The sequence below is a fragment of the Melozone crissalis genome, unplaced genomic scaffold, assembly GCF_028551555.1.
Source record: "Melozone crissalis strain CALT ecotype California unplaced genomic scaffold, PUWL_Pcris_2 ptg000016l_1, whole genome shotgun sequence".
In the NCBI taxonomy this organism is placed as follows: domain Eukaryota; kingdom Metazoa; phylum Chordata; class Aves; order Passeriformes; family Passerellidae; genus Melozone; species Melozone crissalis.
Window position 1 is genome coordinate 26,500,497 of NW_026535794.1, and position 19,728 is coordinate 26,520,224.

The 19,728-nt window shown below is 38.3% G+C and overlaps 1 protein-coding gene across 4 annotated transcripts in view; it reads left to right on the plus strand.

Moving 5' to 3' along the window:
- The window catches only part of GLCCI1 (glucocorticoid induced 1), a 53,228-nt gene that overhangs the window by 22,218 nt on the left and 11,282 nt on the right, over positions 1–19,728 (plus strand). For 2 of the 4 annotated variants that reach the window (XM_054274158.1, XM_054274162.1), the window contains exons 3-5: positions 5,362–5,448; positions 13,356–13,472; positions 15,428–15,580. In XM_054274158.1, the coding sequence (XP_054130133.1) occupies positions 5,362–5,448; positions 13,356–13,472; positions 15,428–15,580 (357 nt within the window). The remainder of the gene's footprint in view (positions 1–5,361; positions 5,449–13,355; positions 13,473–15,427; positions 15,581–19,728) is intronic. The other 2 variants (XM_054274159.1, XM_054274163.1) reach the window with 1 other exon arrangement.

Genomic DNA, 19,728 nt, shown 5'->3' on the forward strand with positions numbered 1-19,728 from the left:
TTAGTTTGTCATATCTTGGAGAATAGGAACCACAGTTCATATTTCTGTGTCTCTCTCACTTGCCTCAAGTGTTTTGACTGAAAGTACAGAAGAGAAGTGGTTGTTTGCTTTTGGAAAAATGCACTGTAACACTGCATTGTGGTATTGTACAATTCAGCATTTCTCAGAATTCTGTGTGTATGTTCGTGCGTCTATATGTGCATATACATGCAACTGGCTGATCTTTAAGGAGCAGCACATTTTGGATAACCAGAGGTGTGCAATTTTATTTAGTAGTGTTTTAAGTATTTCAGAAATGCAGGTAAACTTCTTATTATAAGAAGTTACTTGTGTTGATATACTTTTTGATCTCCTTCTGAGTTCCTCCATTGTCCTACTTTCCTTTCCTTATGTAAAATCTGAACTTTTCATTAAGGCCATTTAAAACTCAGTATGATTTCTTCCCCCATTTTTCTGTCTCTTTTGGGAGCACTGATGGAACAATTTTGTACACCACTTCTTTATGCTTCATCACTGAAGTATTTCCCCCTTCATAGTGTAAAGAACAACTCAATGTTGAAATGGCTGTCTAACCTTGGAATCTTCAGAAACATTTGGATAATTGTCAGAATTAATAAATACAATTTTTTGGCAGTAGCTATGTAATTTAAAAGATATTTATAAAATTAAAAAAAGAGATTAAAAAGAAACATGATATTCATGTCATAACAAAAATATAGTCAGTTAAAGTTTGTCATGGAGTCTTTCTCAATCTAAATAATAAAAAGAAGTGAACAAATGGCCTAGTGGCATTTTATTATCCAGTGATTTCCAGTTGATGACTTAGGCACATCCAGTAATATTGGAATCCAGTTTTTCTCATTGTATATGGCAATTAGGTATGGAACAAATGAAACTGAAGAAAGTTTGCAAAATGCCTTTCAGAATTTTTATTTCTCTCTAACCTAGAGAATAATGCAGAGTTTTTAGGCTAAAATATGTTTTTCTTATGGGTAGATCAAGGCTTTAATGTAGCTAGCTGTCATTAGGCACTTTTTTTTTCTTCTGGGTAAATTTTTTTTTTCTGTAATATTAAGAGACATAAACAAAGAGGCTCAATTCCATGAAGCTTTTTTACTGGTGTATTAGTTATAATTGATTTTTGTGGGATATTTTAATGATGTATATTGGCAGAAAGGACAGGGAATAAGATATGTCACAGAGCTGTGAATTTGTCATTCTGACTTAACCTGTCTGATGTTTAAGAGTGATCATCTGCAGTCAAATTGACTTCTAACTAGGCAATTTCTCTTTGTAAAGTTTCTAGATGGCCTTTGAATGCTTTAGAAATACCTGAAAACACATCAGTTTTTATCTTCTAGTGCTGCCATTGGGTTTCTTTTGAATGCGGGAGTTTTTCAAAAACATGTTGCTTCCCCTGTAAAGCATAGACATATGTAGATATTCCAGAGTGCAGGCTGGATGTAGTAATTGGACTGAAAGGCTAGCAATAAATATGAGATACTTAAGGTAACACAGTATTATTTTAGGTTTAGGTAGCTTGGTATGCTATGCAGTCATTCTGATCTAAGTGGAAAGAATGTAGGTGTATGTCCCTGGCATGGATGGAAAAGCAAGGCAGGGTTACCAAATGTGTTGGAAGAAGAGCTGATCTCTACCAGGCTGGGTGAATCAGAACTATGGTAATTGTGATTTACATGAAGGCTGAAGAGAAAAAACAGATGTGGCATTCTGAGCATGTCTGTTCCATGTGTCAGCTGAAATGGACCACAAATCTTATCATCTTGAAAACAAGGGATCTGTGTCTTGTAGCTGCAGCATGCATTATCCAGTGTTTTCAATGATCTCCCCCTAAAATCTCAGCTTCTTAGTGTGGCCTTGCAGGACTAATCCTTTGTCGTGAAATTCAGTGCATCACTTCTGTGATGCTCTGAAATGTTACCAGTTTCAGAGATAGTGCCTGACATCTCTTACTGTGGGAGGTACTCTCACCCTCTCTCTGACTTGAAGTGCAGCAACTGTGGTTTTGTTTGTGGTTCAGAAATATTTCTTCTAATACAATTCTGAATTACATTCTGGCTTTAATGTTATTTTTTTCATATGTTTAACACTTCAGGAGCACACTTGCAGCTTCAAATGAAGGCTTCCATTGATAAGCTTGTTTTGTGGAAGTTGTAAATAAGATGAGAAAACAATTTCCGTGAAATGTGACAGATTGTGGGTGCTACACACCCCCATCTTATTTGTGATCTAAATGACAGCATATAAGTGAGATATGAGGTGTTCATACATAAGCTAACCTTAGAAAAGCAGAATTTCTGTTTGAATACAAGTCTGGGGTGCTTCTTAAAAGCTTTTCCTTGAATACAAAGATTTGTTGTTAGAAACTCAAAATTATTCTTCATTTAATGTGCATTACAGCATAGTGCAAGCAGCAATTTCCAGGGTTTGAAGAAGACTACCTTGTAATAATATTCTAGTAACCACTTATGTTGTATTATTTTTGTAAAGCTTTTTCTTTTTTAAATTTTCCCCTAAATAGTCCATAAATGTTACACTATCTGACTTCAGTACTGTGCTAGAAGCACCATACAATGTTTGTAATCTAATAGTGCAGGTAAAATGGGGTTCACAGATAGTCTGCCCCCTGCATACTGTGTATGTATCCTTTGCAGGTTGTGTCTTGACTCATTTTACCAGGGGCTGAAAGCATCCATGTAGTGCTTGTCTCAAGGGGGATGCTATTTCAGTGGAAGAGAATGTCAAAGCATTCTTGAACAAGTACAAAATTTAGTATTAAGTGAATAGATATTTTCTGATTTTTATTTTTGATTTCTGAGTAGATCCTCTGTACTATAAGGATTCCCACCTCTCTCTCCTAGCAGTCAGTGGTGGTGTTGATGAAGGTCTTTAGGGGTTGATCTTATTTTGTGTTTTGTTCTTGCTATCTGGATCAATATCTGTTTATTAAAAATACAGTCAGGCTTGTGTGTTCTACATATTTGTTTTGGTTTTTAACTGTTTACTTCTCTGTATTGAGAAAGTCAGTTTGGCTTTTTAGATTCTTGATACCTTTTCAGTTTATTAAGCTGTAGTTGAAAGGATATGATCACTTATAGTGATCCCTGGTACACCCTTGTGCACTGCAGGTAAGTACTTAGGCCCCCAAACTGCCTGGTTCTGCTTCATCCTGGTGTTCCCCAAATGGTGGAGCAGTGCTGTATTCAGAAGACACTCTTTAGAAGATAAATTTTCTTGGAATTGCCTTTTTATTGCTGGTGTCATGTGAGGATATGGTTCCAGCTGTACTTGGGAAATAGTAAAATATTGAAAGAGCAATTTAAATTGCAAAGTAAATTGTAACAGATTGTGAAAGCCTCTGATTTTAAAAAAGTAAAGAATTTTCCCCATTTTTACTAGTTTAGTAGGAATCTGCAAGCTACTTCAATGTTTTTTAAAAAAACAACATTTGAACCCAACAGAAGGTCTTCGGCACAAATTTCAGGGAGATGAATCTGCAAAACCAAGTAATTATTTAGAAGGTGGCTCTGTTAAAATGCAGAGCAAGCAGATGGACACACACACAGGTAGCACATGCATATGGCAGAGGCTCTGCTTTGGGTCAGGAGAGTTAAGTGCTGCCTGGCTCTGAGGGTCTGCCTTATCTTTCACGTAGTTTAAGTAGCTGCTTTAACTTTTCACATTTGATTTTATTCTTTTTTTTCATAACGACATTATCTTCTGGTTTCTTCCCCAGACCCAAACAGAAGTGGGTATTTCATAACAAGACCATGTAATAAGTACACAGAACCCTTAACTTTTCATATAGGGATTTACTTTTTCAGTCATGAAAAAAACTTCAAGACTGACTTTTTCCATTTGGTTTTCTAGTCACCCACACAGCTTGCTGGGTCTTTGGTTGAAATATTACTGGTGGTGTAAAAATAACAGAGAAAAAGTCCCACCAAAACCATGGAAAGTGCAGGGGTGGCAGAAAACACAGGAGGGTTTTGTAGGCCTGTGCACGCAGAGGCAGAGCAGATGAAGTGTTAGCACTGATGGGTTAGGTGCTGCGCTGTAGGCTCTATAACACCATGGCAGTGTGGTGGTTGTGGAGGTGCAGCCCATGCTCTGAAGTTACAGTTCTGAGCTTGATAGTGCCATGGCTGGCCTGGCCCTAGGGCTGCTCCCAGCTCCCCTTGCAGGGCAGGGGCCAGCTGAAGGGCTTGGTTTGATGGTGTTCTCCGGAGTGGTGCCCAGCCTCCTCCCTCAGCCAAACAAAGAGTCTCTGGCATCCCTGTGGGTACCACAGAAGCTTCCAGATCCTAGATGGGAAGCAAGAGTAAGGGAAGCTGTGGAGGAGCTGGGTTTCCATGCATGAGAACAAGGCCCACAGGCATGTGGATCCTATATCCTATTTGTCTTGTGGGCTGGGGTTTTTTTCTCCCTAGAAGTGTTAGCAGTGGTCCCCTCCCTTAAAAACCCCATGGACAAATTGTTATTTTCAGTTTTATTTCTTGTGCGCTTACTGTGAAAGACTCAGCTAATACTAGTAGGAGTTGTCAGGGAAAAAAATGCCAACTTAAACAGATTTATATTTATGTGCCTGTAGCACTGAGTTTCATATAGTTCATATCCCAAACTCTTCCTGAATTTTAGATGTTTCCATTGTTCGTGTGACTCTCTTGTTCAGGAATTCTGGTGGATAACCTCAATTTTCATTATAGCCTTGTGGCAAATACGCATAGTGGTTGAGAGTTTGGGCTTTCTGATGCTTCTCAGTCTTTGGGGTTTAATTTTAGCTCCTACATTTAAGGACAGTCACCAGACTTGCAGACTTTGAGATATGGCTGGAAAAGGCCTGCTTGTTACTGTGCTGCTCATGGAAGTTGGTGCCAGAAGTAATAAATGGTGTATAAAACTCTTATCTAGTCAGAGTTAGCAAGAAGGGATTGGTTCTGTGGTCCAGTGGTTGAGGAAGACAGGTAGGAGAAGTGAATCCTGGCTTGAGTTTGTTCTACAGTATTTTTAATGTTGTGGATTTCTAAAAACTATCCATTAAGTGAAATGTAGACATGGATGCCAAAGCACAGTGGGAGCAGCCAGGTAAGATTTTTTTGTCAGGCCTCTGATTCCTTCTTCAGTAATGTGCATTATTGTCATCCTTTGTAAGTGCAGGTTTACAAAGCTTTGTTTTCTATATTGCTTTTTATTTATTGAGATTATTAGTGCTGCATATTGGGTTCTAAAATTTATTCACATAACTGACACTGCCTAAAGAGTAAGGCAGTAATTTGTGCCAGAAGTTTTTCTCACCTGGAGGACTCAGTACAGCATATTTTCTTTTCTTTTCCCTTGTAGACACCCAGCTGTTGGGCTGAGGAGGGAGCAGAAAAGAGATCCCACCAGCGCTCGGCATCGTGGGGAAGTGCTGATCAGCTGAAAGAGGTGAGAAGTTTTGCACAGTGGAGCCTTTCAAGATTTGATAAGCCCAAGACATTTTCTTAAACCCTATCTGGAGTCCAGGAAACTGCACCCTTTCCCTCTCCTCTTTTGCTTTTGAAACAGGTTTTACCCCCAGTCTAAGAGTTGTTTGAAGAGTGATTGTTATTTTATGCTTGTTGGACTTCCTCCCTTAATACTATGAAGTGTTGATTGTGAAAGAGTGGCCAGAGTTAGCCTTGAGGAACCAGCTTCTTTTTCAATGTTAGTTAGCTTTCTGACCTTTAACACTGCTCTCCTGGAAGAAGCAAGTGTCAGGTGGTATGTTCACATATCCTTGCTCAGAAATTTTGTTCAAATTTTAGGTTGGAGATGGAGAGGACACCACTTCCACAAAAAAAGTGTTGATACAGTAATGGTATGAGTACTTGAACTGGTCTTTAATCATAAATATTTTGCTGTAGACAATTGCAACTAGAAAGAGTCTACAAAAAGTGGATTTGCATGATGAGAAAGTTGATACGGTAAAATGGTCTCCAGCTCAGCTGAAATGACAGTATCTCAGTTTTTGTCCCAGTAACCTCCCTGTTGTCCAGAATTTGAGTAACTAAATCTGTCCAGAACCTAATAAGGGGCTACATTCAGCCTCATGCCTCTGTCAGGAAGAGTGTGTCCTCGCTTCAAGAATTCCATTTTTCTTTTAGAAAAATGAATCTTGCAGGATGTTTCTGTGATGGAACTTTTCCCTCATACTCTGGGCTTTTTGCATGCTCTTTCCTGACTCCCTGTTGAATAGGGCCTTCAAAAATGAGAAGGAATGTATAGGTTATCTAAGGAGAAGAAGTTAAAAGGCAGTATATAGTCTTCTGGACAGCCATTGATAGAATAATTGTCAGAAGGAGTGATGCAAGTTTAATTCCTCAAATTTTAAAATCACGTTTGACAAATACGGAATAATCTTGCAATCCATTGGTGGCAATAGCCTCATTTGTAAAGGTGAGGTCCTGGGCCACAGATAGGTTGATCAAAAGAGGGTTTTTTGTTCCCATCTCACAGAATACATCTTATGAAGCCTTGATGTATTGATACCTGGGCCTTGAGTTGCTTGGATGACTTCACCTGCAGATGTGAGGAAGCATTCACAGTCACAGATTAAGTGACCAGAAATAAGTGCGGAAGGAGTTTTGTGTCTGAGAAGTTTTGGCTTAAACTTTACCTACCAGCACAAAGAAATGATCATACAGACAGGAGTAGCATCTGTTTCTCTGGGATAATGTTTCCTTGCTTTTGCTGAGAGACTATCCTTCATACTCTGGCAGTTTCCTATCAGTTTGTGCAACAAGCAGCTCTTCTTCACCACGGGCCTGTGGCTGTCAGTGATAGTGAACCCTTCAGCATGTAAGCAAGTCTCTGCCATTTGATAACAGTGATCCATTGTGCTGGGTTCCCACCCTCTTGGTGTACTGACCACAAGAGAAAGATAAGAAATGTGTGGTCAGTGTGCTTCACAGTTCCTTTTTTTGCTAGAATTCCTTAGTAGACAAAATCGGTTCTGTGGAAGAGAGTTGTTTCTATCCAAACTTTGCAATGGTTGTTCACCCCAAAACCTACCCTTTTCTTCTTCAGCATACAGTTCTTCCCCTTCCTCTGTTTTCCTTTCTCCAGCTACTCAGGGCAATTTTCTTGCCTTTCTAGTTCCTTGGGTTCATAACCCATGTCATACTTCATGCATCATCCAGCCACTATTCATCTACCCTGTTTGAGCTCTTACTTTCTTAATTCCAGCTCCTTGTTAGTTCTGGCTATCCATTGTTTGGCTTCTATTTTATCTCTTTCGTTTTCCTTTCCCTCAGTGTCAGCCTGTGTGGTGAGTGTTAAGTGTTTGTTCAATTTGTGTTTGTCTGTGCACTCGGTTTCTTTGTGCCACATTAACCTCCAGTTCCTGGAAGGAGAAATTCCCTGGTGTGGTTCTACTCAAACTGTAAAGCCCATGAGAGACAGAATTGTTAACAAGTGTAGCTGCCAGTTCCAGATATCTTTCTTGAACATGTGCAAACTGAATTTTTTGCCAAAGCTTCCCCAAATGTAAAGATTCTTCTAGAGGACAAGAGGAGCACGTTTGCAGCATAAAGGACCCTCAGGCAAATGTTTGGCTTTTTCATCCAAAACAGTGGAGAACAGAACCATGCAGGTAAAAAGCTAAAGTAATGTGCTTTGGCACATAAAATGGTAAAATCTTTTCCACCCTCCCTTTCATTTTAAATCACATTCTTAAACAGCCCTAGCACCTCTACTGAAGTCTCTGATGGGAAGGAGATAGAGTAGAATGTTGCATGGTAGACATCTGACAAAGCTGTTGGCAGCTGAAAGCAAGAGCATAATTAATGAAAATATCACCTTCTCCTGGGCAACTGCATTTGTTATGTGTAGTGTAGGTAACATTCTGCTCAGAATTTTGAATTGTTTTTTACAATATTTGACAGTAAACAAGTAGATAGCTGTTGGCAGTTTCCATGACTTGTTTTAGCAATTTGTATTCATGTTTTCTTACTGCAGAAACTATTGTAATGATTTCTAGCATTTTTTTAATATATTGGCAGTGTAAACTAGCTAAACACTTGTGTGATAGTTACTGGTTTTGATAAGATTGTGCATTTAAGTTCAAAAATTAGTTTTTTCCTTGGTTAATTTGAGTATTAAAATTATATAAATTTCTTTAATACTGCTAACTCTTTTTTAGAGATTTTAAAATGAAAACATCCAAGCAAGCAAATGAATTCAGAATGGCCACTTACAAAAAGGATTTCAGTTTGGATAGTGAAACTTTGCCCTTAATTGAAATAGCTGTGTGTCAGAATTAAGGCTGTCTAGCACTAAAATAGATCTATATTTGCTTTCTTGTTGTGAGTCTATTAGAAATTTAGAAGTCTTTAGCTCTCAATATAAACTTTCCTTTAATAATTTCATAACAAAATCTACTTTTAAAGAATTTGTTTATTCTGAAGGGCTCTACTACTTGATTTTAAGAAGTCTTAAGTGTGACTTGTCTAAGATGATGCCACACTGCTTTAACATTGTTTCAGTAGATACATGTCTTGACTGGGACATAAAGATTGTGGTCAGTCTTTATACTGGACACTCATATTTTTTCCCTTTTCAACCTGAATAATTAGTTTGAAATGCTCTTGTTGTTGTTCAGGGACAATTTTAGTTATAGCTTACCCTGAACTGGAATTTACCCAGAACTGGGAAAAACCCTTTATTTAAAACTATTAATTTTTGCTTTGTATAGGCTTTTAAAGACATATTTCAGACAGCTGACATTTCACTTCCCTTAAGCAGCTCTCTGTGCTGTGTCTGTTACACAGACAGCAGCAGCCCCCATTGGAAGGTCCCTTTTGCTCTAACAGAGTACTTGAAAAGGACTTAGGAATAAAAGAGAATTGAATATGAGAGCTTGCATGCCTAATGTGCTTTCATATAGCAATTGAAAGATTGTATTGAAAGGTTTAGGGAGAATTTCTAATGCTTGTTTTGCTCTTTGACCTACTGGTTAACTTGTTTATTAACAAACATTTAATGAATGAGATGGAGCTCACTCATTAACAAGGAGTTTGTGGCTTGATCAGCAATAGGAAGTTACCATGTTGTGTAGGCTGAGCTGTAGAAATGCAGCCTAGTGACTGGTAAATATTAGTGAGCATTTGAGAGGTATGGTGGGGTGTGTCAGGTTCCTTCATCTTAGTCTGCATCTAGGTCCCTTCAAAAGGGAAAAATTACCAGAATATTTAGATAATCCCAGTGTTGTAAAGAACTGACCTAATTGGGTTATTTCTCAATTTTGTGCCATTAGTTATATTAGACTGCATGCATGTCACAAGTGGCATAGAGAAAATTCATATTATTCATTGTACAGCTTTGAGCTATAGAAATATCTTAGCAAGCAAAAAATATATTTATAGGAGATTTTCCTGACTTGTTTGTTCAGTAATCCTGGATGGTCATCTTACCTTTGGCTGACAGTAAACCATGAAGGACTTTGTGCCCTGAATGACTTTGTGTAGGTTTCTGATGCACTGCTCTTTGTGTTTTCTCAGTGTTTTTTGTTGTGGGGGTTTTTTATAAATTACTTTAAAATAGGTGAAGAGAAGAGTCTTTCCACTGCATCAGCAGCATTGCAGACTACAGTCATTTGGAAGAGCAAAGTCTAAAATTTTCTTAATTTTTTTGAAATGTGCATAGATCTGTGCTGTGTTTTCTCTCTCCATGCAGTCACATCAAAGTACTTGCCAAATGTGAATTAAAATATATTATTTTGAAATTTACTACCAAATATGTTTATACATTGAAATATAGCAAAACAGTTTTAGATAACAAATAGCTTTCGAACATTGGAAATAGCATTCAAATTAGGTTTACTCCTTGATGAATTCCTTGATTTTAATTTTTTTTGGCTGTGTTTTACTTTCAGCTGTATCCTCTAAGAAAATAATTGTACTTTCTAAGGAGAATCTTCTGACCATCTTCAAGTTAGATAGGCAGGGAGAGCATTTGAATTGGTAAACAAAAATTATTCACATGTAATGGATCTAAGGGCACATATGTGCAAGGCTAAGGCTTAAATATCTCCAACAAGTGGGTGCTCTAGGATACAGATTAGATGTTTTTGTGATGATTTGCACATGTTCCTTAATATGACTGTGTACACCCCAGTCACACTAATGCTCAGTTATGTTAGACTGCATGCAGTTGGGCATGGGGGGGAAGTGGTGTCCCAAACCCTGTCTGTTCTCAGCTGCTTGGTGAAAATTGAGGGTTTTGTTACTGCCCTTTGGTTTCCCCAGTGCAGTACATGGTTCCTTTCCTGCCACTTCCTTGTCACCATTTTCTTTTCACAGATCTGGTCTAATGCTGGATCTTCAAATGCCTGTTTTCCTGATACCACTCACTTGGCACCATTTTCTTTGCACAGAGACTCCCTAGCTCATATTCGCTGCACCAGTGGAGTGCCCAGGAGACAGAATCTACTGTTTCTTTGAGATAATTGGTAAAACAGGTGCCATCAAGGCATATGTTTCAGACTCTTCTCTTACTCCATGAATTTTATTTGTTTTGTGAAAATTAGTGTAGCTCATACTGTAGATCATTTTGCTTATGTTTGGTGCTCTGGCACTTTTCTGCTGCCTGAGAAGAAGGTGTAGATAAACTTGGAGGAAGCTAGCACAGCTATTTGCTGTTGGTAGGAGTGGCTTTATTTCAGCTTGAGATAGAAAATAATTGGTAATTAAAAGATAATATTGTAGAAGAAAAAAAGCTATTGCAATTTCAAGATTAGCAAGTGGTAGAATGCCTGTGGACTCCCCTTGGTGAGGAGATGGAGCATCATTCAGTTCAGTGGATTTGGTGTACTCATTGACACTGCCAGCTTGCTGGTTGTCTGTGCCAGCAAGCCTCTGTCTCCCAGGTCCGCAGGATAAATAGGAAATGGCAGATTCCTTTTTATAAGCCCATGTTACTTTCTCATTTTCTTGTCCAAAAGTAACTGCAACATCATGGACAGCTAGGGTCCAGCAAGTTCAGGGCTAAGGATATGTGATCTAAGAAGGCACATCTGTTTCTTCACTGCATTGCTTGTTTGGCTTAAGAGATTGTATCAGCTCCAGATACACAGTCAAATCAACATTTTTCCATCTTCTGTTTCTCCTCAGTGACCCAAGCACTCTTTCCTTTGTTAGTGTCAAGAGCCTACTGACTGCCACAACACACATACTCTTGAGGTGGCTGAGAGAACCCTAAATTCCAGGGATCCATTGATTCCTTTCACAGTATCAGAGCTTCAAGGTTTTTGGCTAGCCTAGAGACATACCAGCCTATCAACACTCTCCCATTTAGAGTTTTCACTGTGCAAATTTTGCAGTGAGAGGCTATGTTGTCAAAGATTTGCAAGCTTATTTGTGACAGAAATCAGTCAGTCAGATCTCTCAGGTGGTATTGTGTAGATATTTTCTTTTCATAGTGTGCTCTTGAGGAAAACTCAGAAACTGTATTTCATCTAAATTAAACAAAATGATGTATTTAACTTTTTGACTTAGGAAGAAGTGCACAGAGTCAAGGAGAGACAGTAGAAACGAAAGATTTATATACAGCACTCTCCTTGCTTTCTGATTATTCTTATAGCCAGCCATCTCTGTCCACAGCTGTCTTCTGATCCAGGCATCATTTTTCTCCTCTGTTTTTAAAGGGGAAGATGAAGATTATTTCCCAGTTCTCCCCATTCTTCAATATTCCAATGTAAGACATAAATATTTGTAATGTGTGTATATTTACCAGAGTAGTTACCTGCATGTTTTTCATCTATATGTTAGATTTCCTAACTTCTACAAGGAAAAGGGGAGATTTCTAGACAAATGGATTTATTTTTTTAGACATGAAATATACCTCTTCAGACTGCAAAGTTTCTTGCAATATGGTGCTCGAGTTCTACCTTTGATGAAGAGTTTAGTGTCCCAGTTCTCTAAATGTGGCTCATCTGTGTAAGTAATGCAGTTGTATTAGGGCTCTGTTGTTCTGGGTGTATTCAACACACAGACCCTTTTGGAACTCTTGAACTGTTTGTGTGTTGTTTAAAGATCAAAGTATTCAGCCATTTCTGAGTAGCAGTTCTCTAAATATGGGTAATGAGCTGTGGCAAAACTTGATGTGAAGCCTTAAAGATAGATTGTTCTTCTGTGAGTGCTACCAGAAGCAGCACAAGGAAGAGTTCACAGCCTGCAGCAGAGCTCCATCCAAACCTCTTCACCAAGCACTGTCATCTCTGACACTGTGAGGAGTGATGTGAAGTGATTTTCTGACATGGAGTTGCTTTGCAAGAGTACCAGTGATATATTTAACTACATGGAAATAACCACAGAGTGCATGTACTTGTGAGTTGTCACTCAGAAGGAGAGGTTAGTTTCCAGCTGATGTATGAATTCCATGTGCGTTCGTTCTCCTTACTTGCCCTTTGGGTTTTTGAAAATTGTATCTCTACCTGAGTTAAAAATGAAATGGGGCCATGCATGGCCTTGTATTCCAGTGTGCTGAGCATGAGGAACAGTAGGATTTGAGCCTAAGGGAACAAATTATCCAGTTTTAAGGAAGTGTCTGTACCTGTTGTGTGAATTTGCACACAGTCTAAACTTCTGAGAGGTAGAGGTAAGTACTCTCTTTCATGTAGAAGTTTCCCAGGAGGAATAAATAAGTAGAGGAATCCCAAAATGAAATTCTTTGGTTTCTTGTTAAAGAGCAGGTCAAATGGATAATGGCTTTAGTTGCATTTGACATTTAAAATGTAACTTTTGATTAGACATCTTTGCATCAGACAGCTGGAAAGATAATTCCGTCTGCCTAAAGGAATCTGTGGTAATATTGCCTGCAGGGAAGTGCTATTAAATGTATTAAATAAGTATTCCTAGATGAACAGTGCATTTTGAGTGCCAGTTGTTTGTGAAGGTTCTTTACTTTTATGATGAATTATCATGAAAAATCTTTGTTTTGGTTTAAGATCAAGCAAATTAAACTGTAGGCTATTAAGTCCCCAGTTTAAACAGTTACAGATTATAAGATGCTACAAATTGTCATTCTGACTGCTTTTATTTGCATCAGATATTATAGTGCTTGTGTGTAAATGAGGAAATTCAATAAATAAACTAAGCCTGTTGTCATATTCAGATTGGTGAATGGGGCAGATACTTTGGAGTAAGTATCTGATAAGCAGAAAGAAGCTTTAATGCTCATACTTCAAGGAAAGGCAATCCTATATGCCTGTAAAATCCTCCAAGAGGATTAAAATGTCCATGATTCACTTCATATGTGAAGATTTGAGCAGGTACCCATTTCATACCTCATTCTCACACCAGTGAACTCCTCTCCAGCAGATTGCCAAGCTGAGGCAGCAGCTGCAGCGCAGCAAGGCGAGCAGCCGGCACAGCAAAGAGAAGGAACGTCAGTCACCGCTCCATGGCAACCACATAGCACTCAGTCAGACTCAGGTAAGGGGAGCTCCTCACATCAACAGCCTCCCACCTCAGCAACCTTGGCTGAGCAGCCTGCTGAGCCTTCCCATCTATCCTGTGTTTGCTCTCTGGTGTGGCACATCAAATGCTTACAGGCTGATACTGCTGTGCCTTCACTGGACTTTATCTGATGGTCGTCATATAATAAAGGAAGGGTTGCACCATGATAGCAACTGAAATATATTATGATGCTGTAAAAGTTATGGGCATGGCCAGATAAGGCTGTGCTTCCAGGGATGCATACTTGCTTCCAAGACTAATTTTTTTTGTGGTAAACTTTCAAAGCTCCTCTGGAAGGCATTTACTTATCAGTTTTGCAACCTAATTCCATCTGGGCCAGTAAAAAAAAAAAGAAAAGAAAGAAAACAAAGTACCAAAGCAGGATGCAGTGGAGGATACCCAAAGCAGTCCTGATCTAGTCACTACAACCTGTCAGCAAAATTGAAACCCAGTTACAGTTCTAAAGCTCAGGTGAGGTTCAGCCAATATCTTTATAAATCTTAAGGCACTTGTAGAAAGCATTTAACCATGGCTTATTTGAGAGTGCAGATATTTGAGTCCTGATTAAATTTCACCTATAGTAGATCCTTAACTTGGACTCCCTGTTACTAACAGGCCACTCTCTGAACAGCTGAAGTGTTGTTTCTGTTGTGGTATTTCCTGAGTACCTTTTTAACTACCTGGTGTTCTGTAGCAGCTAGTTACTGCACCTGATTGAGCTGTGATGGCTGTTTCCTTACATTCCTTCTATGGGGATAAAATCTTGTGGTCAGATCCTAATGCAGGAAGACAATAGGAATTTGATGTTCTTCCTGGACCTGTTAGCCTTCATAACAAAGGATCCTACTACATTTGACATAGAAAAGGGTTTTGCTTTACATCTCAAAGTAAGCTGTTGCAAGTACCTGTGCCATTATGGTCACATAGCAGACAGTCTTTGACACAGATGAAACCCACCTAGGACATATGCTGTGGAGAAAGATTGTTTAGTACTTGGAGCTCACTTTGTCATTGCTCATGTGACATTTTGGTTTCTCAGGAAGATGTTCTCTGGTAAAGCCATTCTGCAGGCTGTGTGTTCTGGCAGCCAGAGAATGCTTGCAGGCAAATGACTTGCACCTTGGGAGCTGCACATTGTGCAAGATGCACTTGATAAGAACTCAAAAAATGCTTACATTTTGTCTTAAGCATCCTGTGATTCTGTGAGGAGGAGGAGGAGGAGAACAAGTTGATTGACACATGAGGCTGTTCATGGCTCTGTGTGTAGCTGCTGCCAAGGTGAAGCTTTTAAGGTTGAGTGTGCAAGACTCTGCAATCTCAGGAATGTTTCCTGTTGGTAACAGAGCTCCACTCAACAGCCTTTTCTGAAAATCATATTTGTGCTCACTTAGATGCTCTTTTCTTAAACTCAAGATGATTTCTCTTAAGACCTTTAACATAAAGTTCCGAAAAGGTATTAGCTAATAAAATTAAAGGTTCTGAATGAATGTTTTATTTTGCATTCACTAAAACCAATCAAAAGAGACTAAAAGTGCATTAGGTGAATATTTTGGTTGAGTCATTAAGCTTTAGGAATGTTATGAAAGGCCTTTTGGATCCCAGTTAGCATCAGGGCCCCATGCACTCCCCATCCCCCTGCAGTGTAAACCTTAGTCTGTGCCTCTGGAAAGTACATACACCTGTCTATTGACTACCAAGTGAAGTCATAGAGTGTTTTGGTTATACAACTCTTCTTTGACTTAAGGAGAGATGATTTTATTGGCTTTTGATTTATACAGGCATTTGTTTTTATTTAAATTCACCAAGTAAAGATGATCTTCTAAATGGCAAAATTAATACACACTTTCTTACTTAAGCTTTTAGTTTTGGTGTCAGATTTCTGCCTTTATTCTGTTTTCCATCTTTAAATCATGTTGCTGTCTGCCTTCTAGGCTTGTATTTCCAGATCTGTCCCTATGCCACTGTCAAGCATTTCAGTGCCAAAATCAACTGCTTCACGTGTGCCGTGTAATGTAGAAGGAATAAGCCCTGAACTGGAAAAAGTATTCATTAAGGAGAACAGTGGAAAAGAAGAGGTATCCAAGGTAAGCATATAGTAACATGTTTATGGTTGTTATCTCTTTGTAATCGGTAAACACAGGGAAAACCTTCCTCTTGAGGAACCTTCGTTGTGGCTGAAATTACAAATAATTTTCTTCAAAGAACTGTTTGTTTGAAAACTTTGTTTTGGTGTTTTAGCATGGTGGGTTTTTGTTTTTGAGTTTTCTTTTTTATTTTTAAAGGGCTTCTGGCCAAACCTACATTGTTAAGAATGCCCTTTCTGTAGAGAACTTGCAAGTTTTTGTGAGAGATAGAAGTGTTAGAACATTCAGACACTTCAGGCTGCAGTAATAAGTAATTAGAGATCAGGAGATTGTTATATTTGCTTCATTTTGCACTCTTTTTCTTGAGCAGGATGTAAGTTTCCAGCACTATGCTCTCCTTTTTGGTTTTAATGCTTTTTTTCCATAGACTGAATGTGGACCATTTTACTGCCATGAAACCTCTGTGATCTGTCATGGGAGATGTCTGTATGGAAAATACTGACAAATGGGGCAGCTTTGCTTTGGAGCATTGGACTTTTCATTGAGGAATTTGATGACACTGAAAATGTGGAATACTTGGTTTACAGCCACTGTTTCCTGAACAGCCAGTGAAAATTTTCTGCTGTGGAATAAAGTACTCCATGTTTTTTTCCTAATCTCCAAGTTGTAGGTGCTTTTCTCATGAATGGTCATATAACAGCAATTCAGTATACAAATCAAGCTATAAAACTTCCATCAGAGGCTTAAGATTCTGAAACTTTATATTTGCAGTTCTTCATATCAGTAGTAAACTTAAATTTTTTTGGAGTAGTCTTGGCTTCTCCAGACCCCTAGTTGTGTGGACAAAGCAGTCTTAAGAATGTTGTAGTAGTTCTATGCGAAGTTTTCTTTCCTAAGTCTGTCTTATGCCTTTAGAAGAGGTGTGTATTGTGCCAGGGGAATAAGGAAAAAAAACCAAACATGCAGCCTGAATGCCCAGCTCAACAAGCCTTGTTGCAGCATCTGCAAAGAGTAGAAAAAAGTGTGTATTGCAGTGCCACCATTGATGTTGCTATGGCTGGGGTTGTAATCTCCTGTAGTTGGAGGATATTTCATTTATCTATCAGACAAATCATCCTTGTAAATGTTGTCCTTGGGTTTTAACAGCTTCTTGCTTGGGATGCAGAGCTCTCCTGTGTTACTGAATGTACTGACTCTGATCCAGCAACCCAGTTAAGCACATACTTAAGTGCATTGTTGGATTTGGGCCAGAGGTGCTCGCAGTTTACGCAACCAAGGCAATCGTGAACCCTTCCTCCAAACATTCAGCTGGCAAGAGCTTCAGACACAAAAGAAAGTCATAAATCAGACCTTGCCCTTGAAGTCAAGTCCATCTTTGTGGGCAGAGGGTTGTTTCCTGCTATGTAACTGTTAATTTCTGTGAACTCTGGTCTTGTGGGACTCCTAGCACTGTCTGTGAGATTACAAGCTCTCAGTTTGGTTATAGAAGATCATAACAAGATCATAATTTACTTAAATCTTACTGCTGGTGAACTTTCTCCTAATACAGCAGTTTAGCCTGGGGGACTAGGGGCAGCTGGGTCAAAGGTTAGGAACCAGTGAACAAAAGATAAACCATAGGAAACCAAACTCTAGTGATCCTGTTCGTTTTTCTTTCAGTTTTCTGCCATTCTTTCTCGCTGTAACATTTTGTATTTTTAGAAACTCTTTTAAAAGCACAGTCAAAGATAGTTTGTTGCTTTGGAATATGTCTTCTGTCTTAACTCACACTGATTTAGTTCTGTTACTTCTCTGAAATGTTTAAAAAAAAATTTGTTTTAGCATCTTAATGATGGTTAAAATTGTAGTTATAAAAGCAAAAATAACCAAACCTCTCTTGTGTTGTTCAGTTATTTTTGTATTTCATAAAGATAGTTGAGGATTAGTAACGTCTTTGTGTCATTACAGTCAATAGGATTTTTAAAAGGTAAAGTTTAGAGAGATTGCATAGTGGTCAAAATACTCAAAAAATTTCATTCTTTGCAGTTTGGCCATAGCTGTATTTTTTCACATAATTAATCTTGCTTAATTAGCTGAAGGTATTCCCTTTTTGCTTTCATAAAATGAATTTGTCCTTTTTGAGCCACTTCTTCATCACCTCTTTCTCCTCAAATTTATTAATAAACTTCTAATTAATGTTCTAATGCATTTATTCAAAATTCTTGGATATATTTTCCTTCCTTCTTTTTATAACTTGCTGATTGACTCTCATAAGGTGTGATGGTGTGTCTCTGTTCTCACCATAACTTGTAAGATGGGATCAGTTTTTGTGAAGTTGTTGCACCTTTTGTTCTTTGTCCCATTGTAATTCCACAACACCATCATTGGAGACTCAGGTGCAAAAAGATGATGGGCTTTTTGTAGGGATTAGGGGATAAGAGGTGTTCCCTCTTTTGGAATACAGTAGTGGAAATTATGAAAAGTGCCCTGTAGCAGAACACAGAAACATTCATAGGCCTCCTGTTAGGAAAAACATTCTACTGGAACAAGTATACAGAAGTAATTAGAAATAAATAAATTTTGATGGATTATCAAGACAGTGCAAGTAAACTGATTACTGTGTTCCTTGTTTGATTTCTAATGCTTCTGGAAGGAGATGGCAAGGTGGTTTTATGTACCTGTCTGGAAACTTAATCCTTTAATAAAATGACTTCTTTTATTTTGCACAGATGCAGAGGATCCTTACTTAACTTCTCATAGCCTTCATCTGAAAATAATTTTTTTCCTAAGTGTTCCTTCCTAGGGTACATTATGGTTTTTGCACTTGCACCTTATAAAGTACATTGATGCTTCCCTGATGCCAGCAGGAAGAAGCACTTTCCTGTGTTGGCCTTTGTGTTCCAGTCTGGAGGAAAGTTTTTCAATCAATAGCATTGAATGCTTTGCTCTGAAGAAGTTGCCTCCTAAATAGATGTACAGCTTGTGAGGAGACTCCCATTGGTAATGCTCTTACAGACTGGTGGCATTCCTGATTCTTCTAAGTGGAGTGTTGTTGAGGTTTTTTCCAGCAAAAAGATTGATGCTGAAAACAAATTGGTGAATGGTAACAATGTATTGAGAAATGCATACGTGTTGTCAAATGCAGCTTTTTCCTGCCTTTGCTGGGAGATGAGAGCACTATGTGACTGTGTCCAAGAACACACATCCAGTAGGGATGGACAAATGTCCTGTCAGAATGCATTTGACATAAGGTTTGTACATGACATACTTGGAAAAAAACCCTCAAGAAATAGCACATAGAATGCAGTAATTTCTAGTTGTTTTCCATGCATTGGGCATTATGGGAAGTAATAGCAGCTGTACCAAATTAGTTACCCTCTTTCTTATCTTATAAGGTTGTGAGAACTTCAGTTTTAGAATAGTTCAGGCATGACTCATAGAAAGTAACTTCAAAAGTGTTTTTTTCCATTGATCAGGTTTGATATATAAAGTTTTTAACAAGCTAAATACTTCTAGTTGATGTTTTCATGGTGATTTTTCTACTTGTCAGCAATGAGGGAAAGATAAATACAAGAACACAGCAATCTAAGATTAACTGGCATTTTTTATGCCTAATAAATGTTACTGCACTTGTAAAGAATGATAAATATTTAGTATTTTCTGCTTGTGTGTATATTTAGATATGTGTTTAAAAATATGGATTATTTTTGTATCTCAGGCTTTAGTTCAGGGGAGATTGAAATATGTGATGTGGGATATACTTCTTGACTGCCTGAGACTACATTGTTCCTCCAGGTGTGGAAGAACATCTGTGTTATCCTGAAGTCTTTAATTATGTGATCACTTGCTGTTTCTTTCCCCTCCCTGGAATCCTTGTTTTACCTGTTGCATAGACCATAGTGTATGCCCTTAATGAGCAGCTGTTTGGTGTTTTTCCCTTCTCCTCCTTAGATTTGTGTCCTCGTGCTTACTGTTACACCTTGCTTTGAAGTCAGAAATGTGAATTTTTGCCTAAGATTTTGCTTCTTTATAATAGGAGCATGTCTGAAATTTTGTTCACTTTACATCACAGTTATGTGAGAAGAAAGATGGTATTATTTACACTTTATGAATGGGAAAACACAAATCCATCAGGGTTCTATAGTGTGGTTGTTCAGGTAACTCCGGAT